Consider the following 18,769-nt stretch of genomic DNA (forward strand, 5'->3'; position numbering starts at 1 on the left):
CTTACTCATCATACTAATCGTCGACCTGAAGAAATGACTTACTCGCAGTTACCTCTTAAAGAGGATTGCGATGGGACACAACTACTTATAGGAACAGATAGTTTTGAGCAATTCACTTACTGGTAGTATTTGTGAATAACGCCTGATATAGAACCGTCAGCGCTAATGGTACTTCAATATAAACTTGTTCATTTGTTTACCAATAATTGAGAAGTAAAAAGAAGCGTTCCCAACTGAAAAACCGACGTGATCTCCGATTGGCCCGTTTGGACATTGAAAAATGAACTAAAGCTACAGCGGGTTACTAGCATCCGGTTAAGAGCCCCATTTACCCGACTAGTCCGAAAATATGGCCAAACTATTTGATATTACATGAGACTAAACTAGCCTTAGGACCAAACATCTCCATTAGATCTTGTAAGAAAACTAATTTCAGAATTCGAGAAAATAATTTTCTCGCCAGCCTTCCGGAAACAATGGTTTAAAACTGACAGCTTTGGGGTGACTATCTACCACACTAGTAAGTACAACAGCTCCAGCTGTTTCCTCTTTTGTAGCTTTAACATCATAAACATAACATAAACACTGAGGTGTAGTTTCAATTTTATACTTAGGTGGACCAGCGATATAATTTTATACTTAGGTGGACCAGCGATATAATTTTATACTTAGGTGGACCAGCGATATAATTTTATACTTAGGTGGACCAGCGATATAATTTTATACTTAATTAGACCAACGATATAATTTTATACTTAGGTGGACCAGCGATATAATTTTATACTTAGGTGGACCAGCGATATAATTTTATACTTAATTAGACCAACGATATAATTTTATACTTAGGTGGACCAGCGATATAATTTTATACTTAGATGGACCAGCGAAATAATTTTAAGGTGCGATTACATCAGAGTTTGTCAGCATGAAAGCAACTCTAATAAATTGCCCTGGTGTAAATGCACTTTTATTGAGCCAATAAAAATAAGAATATTTTGATTGGTTTAGCCAATCCATGCGCACTTGACATTTTAACATCTATTGGTTCAGCTCATTTGAATCTATTGGTTCAGTTCACTTAAAACAGTTGAATAGTAGTGCTTATAATACCTACAATTTTTTTAAAGCACATAAATTACATAATTTTTTTATCGTATATTTCAATACATCAGAGTCTTGGCTTTCGGATGAGCCATTGTTTGACATGGTGAGACAGACATTGGTTGGTGTTTATAAGATTTCCCCAGAGCTCTGCCGCAGAAATGTTTACTGGCATAGGCTCGGAAATTGTGACGTCACAATTTTCATATGCGGTGTTGTGTGCTCTTACCGCCTATTTTATTGCTTACCGCTTATATTTATCAACTACGATAATGACGCTAGTGACAGGCGACGAAAGGACAACTCCAGAGAACCAATGAAGATGACAAAGGAATCCGTGTCATTAGTTTTCCATGCACAGATTATTTCTATGATATATAACTCAGATTCCAAGCACCATACTATGTTTTCCCGATGATATTATGCACTAGCTCTCTCATTTTATCGTGATGTTGAGGGTCGCGACTGAGACTAATTAGTTTCAAGCATTGCGTGATCTCGCGAAAGTGCGATTGACATATAGTCCTAGGGCCACGCAACCGCAGGTCACAATTTCATCGATGTGATTTCATTACCTTTATCAACAACAGTACATTTATTGAAGCATAATTAATTACCCCAGAACATGTGTTTGTATTGGTCGGGCGTTAGCACGATCCCGGGCATTGTTGATTATCTAGAATCCTAGTTTAGTATTAGCGCTCTCCGGGTTTAACAGCACCGATTGTCACAAAAAAGCGCAGCCTCAATGGCAACGAAAGGGATCGACTAGCTAAGGCGAAATAATAATTGTGACAACACATTTTGAGAACTTGAACCAAGTGGTTTTTTTGCAAGACATACTTTTGACACCCTGTTTTTCATAGTTCTATAATTCTTTGTGTATTGAATATAGGCTCATTCGGAAGCCAAGACTCTGATGTATTGAAATATATAATAAAAAAATATTATGTAATTTATGTGCTTTAAAGTGGATTTAAATGGAAAGCTTCGACAAATGCTTTCAAGTTAGCGAAACATTTTTTTGTGGGAAAAAGAGCTGTTCTCCCACTGTCCTGGTCATAGCAAATAGATTTTAAACGCCTTGAACAGTAATATAATGCTAGGCACTTGGATAAAATATTCCATCACCTAACTTGTTACATATTAGGAAAATCTGGCACTTAGCATACGTGAAGGTGCAGCACACAACCAGACAAAAGTGCAGATTAAACAGCAAAGAGAAGTCTTCTATCCTGCTTGGGTTCAAGTTTTAACATGAACATAACATATTTTTCATGAACATATTTTTGTTTCTATTTGAAATTTTTTTAGCTTTAAATATGACAAGCTTATCCATTTTTACCCATTTTCAGCTTTCTTTTCATCGCACCGCTTTCTTCTTCGTAACGATTAGATGATTCACCATCTAATAGTTGACACCTAACTACTCCTAGTCATACTAGATGACACCAAACTACATGCACTTCCATTTACATTAGATGACACCTAGCTACTCCTAGTCACACTAAATGACACACAACTACTTCCACAACACTAGATAACAACTAGCTACTCCTGGTTACACTAGATGACACCTAACTACTTCCAGTTACACTAGATGGCACCTAGCTACTCCCAGTTACACTAGATGGCACCTAGCTACTCCCAGTTACACTAGATGGCACCTAGCTACTCCCAGTTACACTAGATGGCACCTAGCTACTCCTAGTCACACTAGATGGCACCTAGCTACTCCCAGTTACACTAGATGGCACCTAGCTACTCCCAGTTACACTAGATGGCACCTAGCTACTCCCAGTTACACTAGATGACACCTAGCTACTCCCAGTTACACTAGATGGCACCTAGCTACTCCCAGTTACACTAGATGGCACCTAGCTACTCCCAGTTACACTAGATGGCACCTAGCTATCGTGCCCATAAAAGTTGAGCTTTCTATAACAGCTACCTTTTGGTTTCCTTGAAACGTTTTTCTTCTTTTATCTGCCTCTCCCGTTCTTCCTGCAAACGTTGCTTGGCATCCTTCTTTCCTTGATAATATTCAAAGAGGCCCAACTTCTCCCAGCCTTCTCTGCTTAGAAGACAAAAAGAACCCTGACTAGGAAACAGATATTTTTTCAGGACACAGAATTCTGTGATTACATCACTGAATTCTTGTCATTTCATAAATCTAATGGTTAACCGAAAACCTGTTTCCCTTGCTAAAGATGGCTATACTCTATATACATTCACATATGTAAAAATGGTGACCTTGACCTTAGAATAAATACTCACGCATCCACAGGACAGTCGTGAGATGGAGGCATGTAAAATGCTTCCACAGCCATGACCAGCCTATCTGTTGGTGGAGCAGGAGGAGGCAGCCGGATAGCCTTAGGGTTCAGTGGCTTGTAGTCGACCTCCGCTAACTATATAAACCAGAACAAGCCAAGCTAACACGCCAATGAAAACTAGATGAACAAAGATCCTAATTGTTTTGCATTCCAACAAAAAAACTTAGAAACTGGAGTAAAAAAATAAATTATTTTCTGCCTACCCAAAAAAATGCGCAAAAAACCTAAGCAACGATTACGACACAGTCATAAATTTTGTGGCTTTCACCAAGTCATGTTTTCTAAGCGCTAAAGACCATCAAAGTTTTGTATTACTCAAGTACAATGGCTATCAAATGACAGAGAAATTAAAGAAAAACTTAATCATAAGAACACAACTCCAAACAAACAAATATAACTGGACTGTAACACTGACACATGGTAATACAGTGGGCTCATGGCTGAGACGCGATGCATGCCAAAACTATGTGAATTGTCGGCCAATAAAAATCAACTAAAATCACCTTAACGAGAGGCACCATGAGACCAGCTGGCAAATCAAAGTAAGGAGCTGTAGGAATAAGGTCTTCTGAAGAAAGATTCGGTGGAGGAAATCTCGGAACTCTGGGTGGAGGCTGAGACATGTTGAGCATAGGTGGAGGAACATTAGCATTGAAATCTGTCAACATATTGAAAAGACAAACAGTGCTATAGGATAGAGAGCTGTCTGAAGATCTAAAACCATCTGATCTGTCAGAAAATAACAGTTTAATGAAAAACTTTGTAAGAGGCAAGATTAAATTTCTGTCTTCATAAAATCACAAACTACCAAAATCCTTACCTATCTTGCAAAGACATCACTAATAGACAGCTGTCAGAAGGCACCACTACTATACAGCTGTCAGAAGGCACCACTACTAGACAGATGTTAGAAGGCACCACTACTAGACAGCTGTCAGAAGGCACCACTACTAGACAGCTGTTAGAAGGCACCACTACTAGCCCTTTTGGCGAGCCGGTCGGCCAAGTCGGCGACGAAAGCACGCGATCGTCGGCGAAAGCGCGCGATCGTCGGCTACTCGGCGTCGCTGCCATAAACGCATCCATGCGTTTTCTAGGGTCCACTGCCATAGACGCATTATTGCGACTTTCCCAGCAATTGCGTAATAACCTGATTTTATTATTCGTTGACAACATAACCCATGGTGTTTAAGACTTTTATGATATTGACAGTGTTGTCCGAAGATTTCTCTATAAAATTAGCCTAAAACAACGAAGCAATTTTAAACTTTTGTTTGAGAATTTCTAATCTAAAAACAAACATGTTTTGTGTGAGTTCATTAAGTACTGCGCGTGAGTCAGAAAACAGGTAATTAGTGATGTTGATGACATTATAGCCAATTCAGATTCAGATTTTCGTGATTATATAGATAGTTAAAGTAGCAGCACTATCTCTGATAGTGGTGAAAGTAATAGTTTTGCAAGAGTAAGGAACATTGTAGAGGATCGTTTTAGCTTCGCAGCGATTGTAGCTTCACATAGCTTTATCATCACACAAAGTATAGATCCATTGAATTTTTGCATAGCAATGTTGGTTAAAATGTTGGCAAAATAAAATATGTAACAAAAATGTTCTAGATAGAGATTGAAATTGAAAAAAATACTGTACACATATCATGAGCCAATATCGGCAATTTTCGTTAAAATGACTGGCACTAGGCAGATACCCGAATTTGTACATGGTTGGCAGTGAAAGGGCTAGACAGCAGTCAGAAGGCACCACTACTAGAGAGCTGTTAGTAGGCACCCCTACTAGACAGCTTTTAAAAGGCACCACTACTAGACAGCTGTTAGAAGGCACCACTATTAGACAGCTGTCAGAAGGCACCATTACTTGACAGCTGTCAGAAAGCACCACTACTAGACGGCTGTTAGAAGGCACCACTAATAGATAGCTGTTAGAAGGCACCGCTACTAGACAGCTTTTAAAAGGCACCACTACTAGACAGCTGTTAGAAGGCATAACCTGAGTGTTGACTGAATAAACTGGTTGTCACAAATCCAGCAAAAGAAGCATAACAACTCAAAGCCTTCATCTCATCACAGTCATATACATGTATATAACTTAAAATAAGCAAGTAAAACTGTATGTGGTCTGATCATGTCTGTATAGATTGTTATCTTCAACCTTTAATACTATGAAACGTTCAGAAATTAGCCTACATAATCATTCAAATACATAATTTTACAGCTGTTTGGTTTATATAGTTGAAATCAGGACAAGATGAGGATTAATTTAATATATAATTTATGGCTACTGACTTAACTCACAATGAATAACAATGCTGTATATGAGAATTTTATTTTTCCAACAAAGGGGACCGGTTTTGTTTGCACACTACTGTAATATTTTTATTACCACCCAAGAATATGTTGATTAAGTATATTTGGCTAATAAAAAAAGATAGTTATTATTTATTGGTGCAGTTTATTCCCTTCATTTAGTATTATTACCGACAGCATCAGCTGGCCAATCAGCTCTTCCGGCAGCGCAGGTAACAAAAGTTACCAACTCTATTCCCATCCAAATTAAATCACTCGATAACAACGAGTGGCAAATAACCGTCCAAACTTTATGAATCCTTTGCTGCTAGAACAGCGAAACTTCATTATGCTAAATCAACAACTAGAGAGGAATGTCACTTACTAGGAGGCATTGTATTGAACCGCGGGGGAGGCTGGTTTAAATCAAATGGCTGAGCTGGAGTCTGTAGTAAGGCTGGTTTTGGCATGGGTGGTATATCTGCAATGTAAGGTTACATCTTACCAAATACAATGGATACAGAGTATATGAAGTGGAAGGCCTGTGTAGCATCAGTATTATTTGTCATGCAGTCTGCCATATGCCTTGCTTTTTGCTTTGCTCTATTAATAAATGTGGTCATTCCATTCACATACAAAGTGTGTCGGTATGATAGTGGCAGATTTTCTCTTCAACTCTTTTCGTGGGTGTTTCTTTCTAGTTGCGTCAGAGCTTCACTGAACGATATTTCAATCTTTTTTTACTCTGGCAACTGCTGAAGGTAGCATTCATGACATAGTAATTAGCGCTGTCTAACCGAACATCCATCAGGGTTAAAATGGGATAGTATTGGGGTATGTGTTCAAGAAGGTTAATGAATTGTTGATTTTCAAATCTCCATATTGATGTAAGTTAATTTGCTGTCGGCTTTTTTGACACATATACTTTCTACTCTGTTCAACAGCTTTCCTTAATGCTGTGAATTTGCTAACATTTTTGCAAGCAAATTCTTTGTGACACTGTTCCAATTTAAGTAAGAGTGTCTCAAAGGAGTTCCTTTTTCTGACTTTAAAGTAATAGCGTTTCTGAAATCACAAAAACTGATGCTCATGGTATTTAGAGCAGCTTGAACAGTTCATCAGTCTAAAACTGAGAATAAAGCCTCAATTGACACATAAGAAATGCATTACTGCTGTACAAATCCCACTACATGTATGCATCTAACAAAACTTTTCAACGAAGGGAAGATAACTCTAGTGTTTACTACTAGTCCAGTTTTGCGACTGAACACTCCGCGCTTTTATGGTTTAAACTGAAAAATTTAAATTTTATCCCACCACCTCAGCAGCATTTGCTTAAAACTAGTTCAAATAACATCCACACTTTCATAAGCACTTAATGCGTAAGACACCAAAATAGTTCTTTTACCACTATTTGTTGTGTGACTGATTGAGGCCTGAAAATTCCATAGCATGTAATAACTTGCCAACACCCTAATATCTCTACCTTGTATTTTCCGAGACAGATCTTAAATAATACAACATGTTGGTTATTCATAGCCAATGAGACGAAAATTATTGTAACAAGCAAACCTCTCAGAAACCCTCAGAAATAGCATAAGTGAAAATGCTGTGAGCTCACATAATACAGTCACAAAAGTCCAGTGAGAATACAAAAATGTACTTAAATGTTCTTGGATATGAATTCCTGCATACATTTATAGTTGTAGAAAAAAATAACCGGAGAATATGTTTTGTATTCCCTAACCTAAAGCTTATATAGTCACAGGAGAGCACAATTTCCTATACCAATGTAAATAAATCAACGCCTAAACAAACAGACAGTTTTTTACAAGATACAATAAAATGTCTTAACAAGTTAACGCTGCTCAAAGAGGTGACGATATGCTAACTCCCCAACCAAAATTGCAGACTGACAGAACTCTTACCAACTTAACCAATAAAAAAGGAACTGCTGTTGGCTGGTTTATGTAGTGAAGATCAATAAACTGTAAGTAGACGAGAAAAGAGTTTTGCAAGCCTCAGCTGACTAGACCAGTTGAAAATGAATTGTGTTAGTACAAATAGCTGACTAGCGGAAACGACAGCAAACTCTAATATCCTCTAGTGCGTTATGGGTAAGCTATAAAGTTATACAAACATTTGAGCTACATCTGGACATCTAGTCTTATGATAGCATCGATGATACGCATTTATTGCCTACTGTAATAGCGCAATACGATCGCACTGTTATGGGGCAAAACAAATGAGATTAAGGAAACTTAACATTGGAATAACTCCCGTTATTTTAATTTGAAAAACAAAGTGACTACGATAAATAGCTAACAATTCTAAAGAGATTTGTCTCCCTATCAACAAAAGCCCACAACTCCCAGTTACCTGGCATAGGCGGTGGTTGTCCACCCGTCAGGTGGCCCTGAGGCGAATTCTGCTGTGGCGCACCAAAATGAGACGGCATATTTGGATGATTCGGGCCCAACGGTTGCGCTGAAGGCTGCCCAGTTGACTGCGGTGGAGTCTGTACAGTTGGCTGTATAATGGGCTGTGCAGGAGGTGGCTGTAAGGGTTTTTGAGCCAAAACCACTGCACTTTTCTCACTCTCATACTGCTGTTGTAGTTTGCGGAGTTCATCGTTAAGGTGATTGGAAAACTCCTTGAAAGTTATACAGATGTGTACTAGCAGAAAAACAAACTTATGGACAACTCTCATTTTACAAGATTGAACCAGACAGCTTTCAATGGTAATCAAGGTGCACTAACAGCTCTAGACGGACACAAAATGTAGAAGAAAAAACGCAAATCATAAGCAAACGACAGAGAGAAACTAACAGAGTGTGGCGCAAAAGTAGCACCCCTAGTTAGACATAGCATTGATACAACTTTGGTACAGAAATATGAATCCTTATCAACTATCAGGAATGAAGTGATTGCTCTAGAGAAGGAGAAGTGGCTAGACACAGAACCCACCACGCATATCTTACGTGAATGGAAACACAGGAACCATAAGGCATGCGCAGAACATATGATACGGACTACACAAGGTCACTAATTATCTGCCAAGAGCGGTTCATAAGATTGGCACTACATAATGCTTTTGCATCATTCGAGTCTCCTTCATTAGCCAATTTTGTGACTGCCAGGGCACACACTTTGTATTTGGAAAGGTCACAAAAATAATGAAGCCATCATTGTTATAAAGTAATTTATGTAAAATAAAAATGGCGAAATAATCGGTGACGGTGTCCTTTAATATACATACACAATAGTCAGTAGACAACATGGCGCATATATTAAAAATCTCGACATTGTGTGAAATTGAGAAAAACATACCAAAAGGCTTCATTTATCAAAGTGGACACTCAGACAGTTTGTTAACTTTCATTGAAGTATTTAGCTAGAAAGCATTGCCTAGCTGTGACCCGCTTTTTGTCACAGGCATGAAATCACATAATTAGATCTGATGCCCAGTTCACACGAGTTCGGATCTCAAACGAAACACTAGTTTCATCTGGTTGCCAATATTTAACCAAACCCTCTCGGACCATTCTGTCTTACTCAGCAATTCGGCCAATGATAATACAAGCTTTATTCTGCACAAGTCTGAACTTTATTACTTTCTGCGAATAATTAGCCAATAGTATAGATCTACGTGTAGTTTCATCCAATAGGAAAGTGAAAAAAAGCGTTTAACTACCCAATCATATCAAACTTAATCTTTAAAGAATAGAGAAAGCATAATATTATTATGCTTTATTATTCATCTTGAAGTGTTGACTGATGTTCTAAAAAAAGAATCAAGGAGATTGACCAACCAGAAGCTGAGATATAGCCAGCCAAACACAGGTCTACCAAAAAACAAAAGTGTTTTGGTAATCATCAATATATGACGTATGAAATCGACTTGTGTGTCATTGGTCAATTAAGTCAACTAATGCGCTCTCCTATAACAATCACGGCGTTTTAATTGGTTTAATCCCTGGAAGTATAGAACAATCAAATTGGGCCTAACAATCATCGCTCCTAGAATTCCGAACCAGTCCCTCTGACGTGTAGATTAGTTTTAGCATAAAATAATTACACGCATCTATTATTTCGCTATCTTGCTAGTTCAGCTCAGTTTTGTTGTTCTCCTACTTAGCTTCCCTATTCAGACTCATCTTTAGCGTTGTTCAGATTTTTTTAACTATAGCTAATAAATAGAATCAATTACATCAATCTCGGTTATCATTTGGAATTTTCTACAAATTATATTAGTTACATCATTTATTCTATACGCAGTTATATTATTATTTTGTATAATATGCATTATGAATATTATATAAATCATAAAAAATAATCATAGATAAGATAATAGATCAATAGAAAAATCAAAGCAAAAGTTATCGTTTTCTTTTCTTATAGCAAGAGCAGCACGGTCAAGTTAGTCTTTTTAAGATTATGGCTGTAGTGAACTTCCAGTCTGTTAATAGTGACGATAATCATGAAAATCAACTGAATGCTGCAGTAGATACACAGTAGAAAAATGATGAAGCAACAAAAAGTCCCATTCCTATTTCGTATTCTAAACAAACTGCAATCGCGGATATCGCATATAGACTATACACGCGCCGTTCGTTGAACAGATGATCTTCGGAGCATATCCGTGGAGATCGAGTTAAAATTTGAAGCACAATAGTCAAAATCTGCTCTTCTGCTTTAAAAAATCATGGCGAGGGGTTGTGGGCAAATGCCTTTACCACACAATGTTTGGATGATTTTCCTGAGAAACCAGAGCTAGTATGTAAATTATTTACTATCGCGAGAAGCGTTTCACATCTCGTAGCCAAAACAATCATTATAAGTAACGGCGGTAAGGGTGCGCAACTCCGGCACATGACCATTAAGTCGATTTTATACGTCATAGTTTTCGGGATTTTCGAAGGGTTTTCCTCTGATTCTTTATTAGGTAGACCTGTGTTTGGCTGTCTATATCTCAGCTTCTAGAGGGTCAATCTCCTTGATTCTTTTTTTAGAACATCAGTCAACACCTCAAGATAACTAATAAAGCATAATATTATTATGCTTTCTCTATTCTTTAAGTAATTTGGGAAATCCAGCAATGCTCGATTCGTCATCAAACCGTAAAGCTTGACTTGCAACAAAATTTACATTATCGTTATTTGGTATCAAAAGATTCACCATGTCTTACTCTGTTGTGTTGTAGGTTCAAAATATGAGGAAATATGATTACAAGCTCTTAAAAGCTCAAAAACAAACAGTTAATCGCAGCAATCACGAAAACGCCGTAGATTGGAATCCTTTTCCAAAACGGCTCAAATGGGTCATAGCTGAACACAATGGCTTTCTATTTACACTATCATGCAACCTCATTCGTCGAAATATTTTCACAAATATACTCCACGCATTTAATAAAATCATGTCTATAATTGTCCTTACGCGTCATTTCATCATCATTGTAATGCTGTCACTTTGAGCATTGATATCTCAAAACCTACTGTAAAAATTCGTTTAATTTTTCAATCTTAGCTCGAAGGAGTGCACATCATCCTCTGATAAACATGACCAGCCTGTTGGTCACCTGTAATATTCGAAAAATGCTGCAGAAATTGTTCGTGCCATTTGGCAGGAAGTATGGGGCACATGATCAGATTTTGACTAGAGGATTAGATCAAGCCGAAACAAAACTGTAAATTAGCGAGCATCTACAATGTATATTTGATACGGGCTTTCCGTAGAAGCTAGTGCTACAGGACGTTTTAAATTAAGCCTTTTATTGGCCTTTAATTTCAAGTGATAACATCACGTGTGAAACAATAATCACAATGTTTGAGTACGTCATCGAAATAATTTTGAGATGGCTGCGAATAAATGTTCGTTTTTGAGCTTTTAAGAGCTTGTAATCACCTTTCCACATATTTTGCACCTACAACACAGCAGAGTAAGACATGGTGAACCTTGAGATACCAAATAACTGTAATGTGAATTTTGTTGCAATTAAACCTTTAAGGAATCTAACATTTTGACTCAAACGAATTTTGTTACAATCTCTCATTGAAGATTTGTGCTCATGCGAACTGGGTTTCAGAGGGTAAGATCATTCATTACCTGATGCTGAGCTGTGAGTGCCTGAAGCTTATTCACCCCAGCCTGATTCACTTGAGCGACTACATCCTCGTTTTTAGTGATCAAATCTTCCTGAAACCTGTTGTATGAATCAGCAGGGTTCTCCAAGGCCTGTTTTGAGAAAAACCATGCTTTTCAAATATAATATAATTTACAGTGTATATATAACACAGTGTTGTGCCATGAATATTAACAGTAAAAACCTAATATTTATCACTGTACTACTTCATGTATTCTTAAATAGCATTAAAACTGACATAAACAGAGCATTCAAATGTTAACAAAATGTCGTTGACGATTTCGGTTCGAGACAAATTGCATGCCAGAAGCCATAAAGATCTGCTATAAAACAGTATTGTTTAAAGCTGTTAAATGCTAAAAGTAGACTCTACATATATTATGTTGCTCGGCAACCCATTATCAATTCGATGAACTTCTAATGTTGAAAAAGAGTGACTCAAATGATTAGCAATTTTTATGAGTTGGCAAGGATATAACATTGTCCGACTGTTCTGTGTATTTACAGCCAAAAAACAGTAACAGCTGTTTGTTTATGGTAATTCATTAAATCACATGATGGTAAGTTTGAGGCGAATACACGTAATCCATCCATATATATATAACTATCGCATGCGCATATAGTTATATATACGCAAGCGGTAGTTATATATATACAATAATTGACAATTAAATAGCCAGCAAAACCACAAACTTCAACGAAGAAGGAGTGATGTAGCAACGTGACACAGAAAGTCATGGTCTAATTGCATCAATACATCATGTAACTGTAACAGTTGTATAACAGTTGACAGATTTTATGCAATTTTTTATTCAAAGTTAGCAGATTTGCGCCACATATTATAGCATTGGCACTTTTGAATTTTGATATTTGTTGTTTGCAGTTTTCATTTTAGGAAGCCGTGATACAAAGCCATTTATGTTTAAAGTTTTTTTAGCTTTTTAATGTCATAAACTCAAATTAAATCTTCTGACAACTTGTACTATATAATTTTAAACAAATCACAAACAAAGCAAATGTTGAACAAATATTTAGAAAAAGTTATAAGCAACAACAATGGTTAAAAATTTCTAAAACTTAATTTAAACACCATAAAAGGTGTTTGAATACGGAAAGCAGATGTTTTACATGAAAAACCATTTCTTCATTCTAAAAAAAATAGTTTGTGGAGGTAGAAACATAGCAAGCATTTACACAGCCCAGGGTGTTGATTTTAACAACATGAATGAGTCGTAAAACTCGTGGATACAAAAATATTCAAAAAATTGTGGTTGGAAAAACGCTATCCAGGTTTTCAGAACAGGAAATGTCAAATTATGAAAATATTCGAGCAAACATTAGAGGCTAAAGAACCTTCACCTTTACACCTTCACCGGTATCTTAACCTTATAACGTCTGCTATTACACGTTCATGTGGGAACATGGCCAATGGCAGACAGTTGTGTAAAGTTCACAACTGCCTCGTTACACATCTGATCGGTATCGCGCGTACGACTGTTATACCTTCTGTTTAGTGTTCTTCCGTGTTGAAGTACCATTGTGATATTCTGACATACAGTAAGTATACGCAGTATGACCAAAACGCTAGACAACACAAGATAAGTGTATCGTATCGCTTCAAGTCCTCTTCTCCAGACCCTCTGAATTTCCATGGACCAGTATTATCCAGATAGATATAATATCACCGGTCATGCCATAATTTTTTATGTGGGATGTTAAATGACAAAAAAATGATGGGGAATATGAAACATTACCCAAGTGAACAAAGTGGCTACAAGTGGATAATAGTTATCGCAATGCAATTTTTATGCAAAACACTTGCATCAAAACATTATTGGCATATTAGGTTTAATCTGGGCATGAAATTACCGTTAACATTTCATTTATCTGCAACTCCATCGCAATAACTGATGTATAAAGTTATACTTTCATAGAATTGTAAGCGTTAGTTCACAAACAACCCCAGGGTAACGTCAAAGACCCCTCTCAAGCTCATCTTAAAGAGGCTTTTGTTAGTACGGACAACTCCAATGTTAATCTTGTTTAAACAATACTATTTTGAGTTCTATTGTCAACGTGCGAAAAATGGACAATTTTATAACAGAGTCGTTTAAAATCAATTTCTCTCCGACAAGAATTTTTTATACGAACTCACCCTCAGCCTGCTAGTAGTCTACCAAAATATCTAACGACTAAGCTATGGCTGCCTCTTTTTCCTGTTGAATTTAAATTATCCAATTTCCATGCATGCATTAGCTAATGTCTAATAGCAAAAACTATGCACCAAATAACATTGTTGGACCAAGAGATCTACAAAACACGGTGCAAAACCGAAGCATTACTCCTAGTGAGCATTCACGGTGTCTGCTATTTGAAAGAAAAGAAAATAGAGTAACTTAAAATTCACCTAACATAAAAATCTCATTTCGCTGTGTTCGATATTTTAAAATGCAGACATGTTATTGTTAACGCCTCTAAGAAAGTTGACGGCGACATTTATTTATCTAGAAATAGAAAGTTTTGGTAGTAATGTTTCAACTACCTTTTCAAATGAAAAGTATGAGTAGATTTTGAAACTTTGTTAACAAACTTTGCCTACTAGAACTCTCATCATCTGACAACCACATTACCATGATTTTTGACACGGGTATATCGGACATGACCAAGTAAAACCCTATAAACTGGTTGTAACTAGAACTGTTTGGGACTGGAAGTATCGGGAGGGTAGCTTGAGACAGTAATGTACAGAGTCCGCAAGTATAACGGTCACACCTATGCATAGGGAAACGTGAGAGCCTATATAATGTACTTTGTTTTCATAGCCAATATACCCTCCCGTACCCTCCCATAAAATCTGTTTACTTTTTAGACCGGTTCACATACGATGAGATGTCATTCTCTACTAAAATGTAATGTAGATGCTAAATATTTTATCTGTTTCTATTTCTATTTCTGCTAAATATTTTATCAGATCATATTTTATCTGTTTCAGATTAAATATGAGAATTTTATCTTCTTCATATATGCGATGAAATGTCTCACAGCTAAGCAGCTTATCTCAATGCCTGGCATAACCTTCTCATATAATTGGTAAGACAACTCCCATTTTGTGTGTGCTGTGCCCGTTATTCCTTATGAACTGATTGACCAAATAGAGCTAAGATAAAACTTACAAGAACTCAGGCTATGTAATATTTTTAATAATTTAGGTAACTAAAGGCTGATCTGGAAACTCAATTGACTTTTCTTTTTACATGTTGGATATGGGTGGGTTGTTGCATGCACCTCATAAATTATGCTATCTATTATCTACCTTTGTGCTATTTATGACTGGCCTTAAGGGAGCTTACATGAAAGCATGGCTATAACGTACTTGTATAACCCGTACTTGTATAACCCGTGACATAAAGAAACATAAGTTGTTAGAATATACGTAGTTCTATAAATATGAAGCAAACCGATTAGAATGAAAGACAATTATTTAAAGCGTGAAAACCTTCATCATGGGAAGGTTCTCTCTATCGCGCATCATCAGCGACGGAAACAGCAAAGCGAGTCAATCGCAAGCCGAAGAACTGACAAATGACTTATGTTGATAAGAGTCGGCTTAGTCTTTGTCTTCAACTTAGTTCAATTTTAACAAAAGCAACAATAAGCGACACTCTGAATTTTTTGTAAGATTTCTCAAGTAAAAAACTGCAAAATAAAAATACAAATTTTGCACAACAGGAAAACAAAGCGGTCAATTTTTTTATCTATTCAAGTAACAGCAACTCTATCAGTATATAACACAGCGTTTTCCATAATTTCAAAACAACAGGGTGAAAAAGTAGGCACAAGTTCTACAAAAGAAAGATGTCCAATTGGATAGCTGCAGCTTATACAAGGTAACGATGATAATCATAGCATTGTATGGTAAGAAGAGAGTTTGTATAGTCTCTAGACAACATAGCTGACAGTATTCAACTTGTAAGCGTTGAACAACAAACAAACAGAGCAAGGATAATGAGAAGCAAACACGAGTGTCGCAAGCTCTCGAGTATCAGGAGGTAGGACAATACAGGAGAGACAATGCGACAAGCGCTTTTGGCACCTTTTCAACTTACGGTTTTAATAGTCTGTCAAATGAATTAGACAAGGATGCTACAAGTTGGACATCTTCCAAAACTCTTATCAAATTACTAAACACACCATTTAGACTGAGAACCAAAAATAAAAAGCCAAGCTGTTTCCAATATCAACAAAAAGCAGACCAACTTTAAAGGTTATTCAATTTCATACATTCATGACATCTAATTAACAGAAACCTTACTAAAAAATTACTACAAGGTGCCTGTCGAAATAAACTTTTATGTTTGAGACAAGGTGACAAAAAGAAACATATTCATAAAGTTTTAAGGAAACCTAAACGCGAAGTACGAATCAAAGGCTAAATCGCAAAGACAAAGGTGAAAGCTCGCCAAAATTGGAATGTTATCTCATGCCGTGTCTTATCAGACATGACCCAGGCGCACTGAGTGCAAAGAATGAGATTAAACCGGACAACGGTCAAAAAGGCATGGCTGCCGCTTAAATATCAAGGCCACAGCGCCGACAGCACCTCTGCAGGCTTGCCAAAGCTAGTAAATAATATTAAAGTGACACCATGATTACATCAAAAGCAGAACGGAAATCCTAAAAGCATATGGTAGTGTATGCAGCCCTAGACAACATATTCAAATTATGTCTATTTTAAGAAAATGCCACCATTTACATACGCAACTACGTCAACAATGAAATTATGTGCATATTATACACTAACAATCAGTGAGTTCTTAGTGCAACAGTCAAGGATATACTTCAAGCTCAACGTTGCTTCATTGTCTCACAACGACATCTATTATTTGGGAGACATGCAAAAGTAAACAAACTTCAAAATTCAACATAATTGACCTTGAAGTTTTTAATAAAAAGACTTGCATATCATTAGTCAATTATGGTGCACATTCAATTTAAATGCAGCGTTTTGGCTCGCTAAAACTCATAAGCAAAACACTGAAAATGCTGGAGAATGTATTGAATCTATACTGGCTGTACATGATGCAATAGTGCAACCCGCTGAAGCCTTACAACAATACGATGACAATGTGAACTTGATTAGATTCAGGTAAGTGCCAATGTGAAATATTTTGTTTAGCACAGGCTATAATGGTACAATTTTAATGTTCAAAACTGAATAGATATTTATTTTATAGTTTGAACAAAGGAAAACACATGAAATCTTCAATAAAGCATCTTATCTCACAAATTAATGTTTCTGTAAATCTAATATGAACCGATATTGAGAACGTTATAATATGAATGTCCGGCAGATCAAAAGTTTTGTTTCAAACATAAACCATGTCAATGTACGGTAAAATATCTATATATAATTACCTCGCCACAAATGTTCTAATGTGGCATAACATTCAAACAAATATTTCCAACAAACTATGTTCAGAATTTCTCTTAGCATCTCAGTTTGTGAGCAAAAGAGAAGACTGACATAACATAACTTAAGAGAGACTGACACGACATAACTTAAAAAATGTAGCCTATAAAAATAGCAAAAGCACGCATACCGGAAACCTCTATTTGAACGCCTGGCTTGTTTAGTTAAAGGAATATGTTGTTTGCAAACAGTTTTGCATAGACATGGACGTCATTTGGAGGTAGCATTACAACATGACAGAAATCCCATAAGGCCAGGCAATACATTCATCGATCATAGGATTCAATTGATGTGTGACATATCAGTAGATCTCACGTGAGGTAAAAATAATGAGGTCCCAAGAGAGTACAAGTGGGCTCAATATGGCCCCTGTTACACTTCAGGGGACATAACTCACTGCAAACATTGCTCTGTGAGATTGGAATAAAGTGTAATTATGACAAAATATCCACATTATCAAACTAAGCAAAATATACTTTAAAGACTAATTCCGAGGTTAACTTCAAACAGATCATTTCTGGACAGAATTGTCAGCATAGCATTTCTACCGTGTTCATACGTGAAGTTTATGTTACAGCAAATCGAGAGAGAGAGAGTATGTCTACTGGGTGTATAAGATGTAATATCGTCGCGATGTGTGTGCGCGCGCACACGCACATATATACAGGAAACACCCCACCATACGATATTAATTGGTTCCAGTGTTAGAATCGTAAGGCGAAATATCATCTAGAGGAGTATAGAAACCCAGCAATTATCTAGTGAAAACAGTCTCTAGTAGAAAACATCAAAAATTTTATACACATACTGTACATATTTTTGATTAAAAAATTGTAACAGAATAATATGTTAACCTTAGTAACTATAGTTACCTACAGTAACTTTAGTGTATTTAGTGGTTATGATTTTTTATTTTGGTTTGATTCTGCTAAATTTGAATTTTGAGAGAAATCTCTGTTGATATCATATAGCAAGAAAGTCGTATGGCAGAAACAAAAGATTTTACTCATATAAATACCCATCTAGCTTTAATATACTAATATTAATATATTAATATTAATATATTAATATTAAACTCTTAGAGTTCTCTTTTCTAGCTTGATTGCCTTATTGAAACAACACATTAATATGATACATAAATCTCAAAATTTGTCTTTTGCTTTCTGTCACTGATGTGTCCCGGTTATAGCAATTAAAATCTCGCAATAAAAATCCACAGAGCACTAGAATTGAACTCACGCTGACAGCAATGATATGTGTGCAAACACTCCCCCCTAACCATAAGACCAAGCTGTTCTTCTCATCTCAACTATATTATCGACAGTATGCTTATCGCGATTGCAGGTTGCAAGCTAAATGGGTATGCATTTTTTTTTATTATTAGTTAATATTACGTTTGTTTTTCTTTTTAAAAACCAT

The 18,769-nt window shown here is 36.5% G+C and overlaps 1 protein-coding gene across 1 annotated transcript in view; it reads right to left on the reverse strand.

The window, feature by feature from the left end:
• LOC137393318 (calcium homeostasis endoplasmic reticulum protein-like) overlaps nucleotides 1-18,769 on the reverse strand; it is a 61,768-nt gene that overhangs the window by 13,962 nt on the left and 29,037 nt on the right. Inside the window, exons 8-13 of the mRNA XM_068079815.1 lie at nucleotides 11,844-11,972; nucleotides 8,118-8,391; nucleotides 6,124-6,219; nucleotides 3,941-4,095; nucleotides 3,379-3,512; nucleotides 3,053-3,175 (exon numbers count right to left, since the gene is read on the reverse strand). Coding sequence (XP_067935916.1) covers nucleotides 3,053-3,175; nucleotides 3,379-3,512; nucleotides 3,941-4,095; nucleotides 6,124-6,219; nucleotides 8,118-8,391; nucleotides 11,844-11,972 — 911 coding nt within the window. The remainder of the gene's footprint in view (nucleotides 1-3,052; nucleotides 3,176-3,378; nucleotides 3,513-3,940; nucleotides 4,096-6,123; nucleotides 6,220-8,117; nucleotides 8,392-11,843; nucleotides 11,973-18,769) is intronic.

Source organism: Watersipora subatra, chromosome 4, assembly GCF_963576615.1.
Source record: "Watersipora subatra chromosome 4, tzWatSuba1.1, whole genome shotgun sequence".
In the NCBI taxonomy this organism is placed as follows: Eukaryota; Metazoa; Bryozoa; class Gymnolaemata; order Cheilostomatida; family Watersiporidae; genus Watersipora; species Watersipora subatra.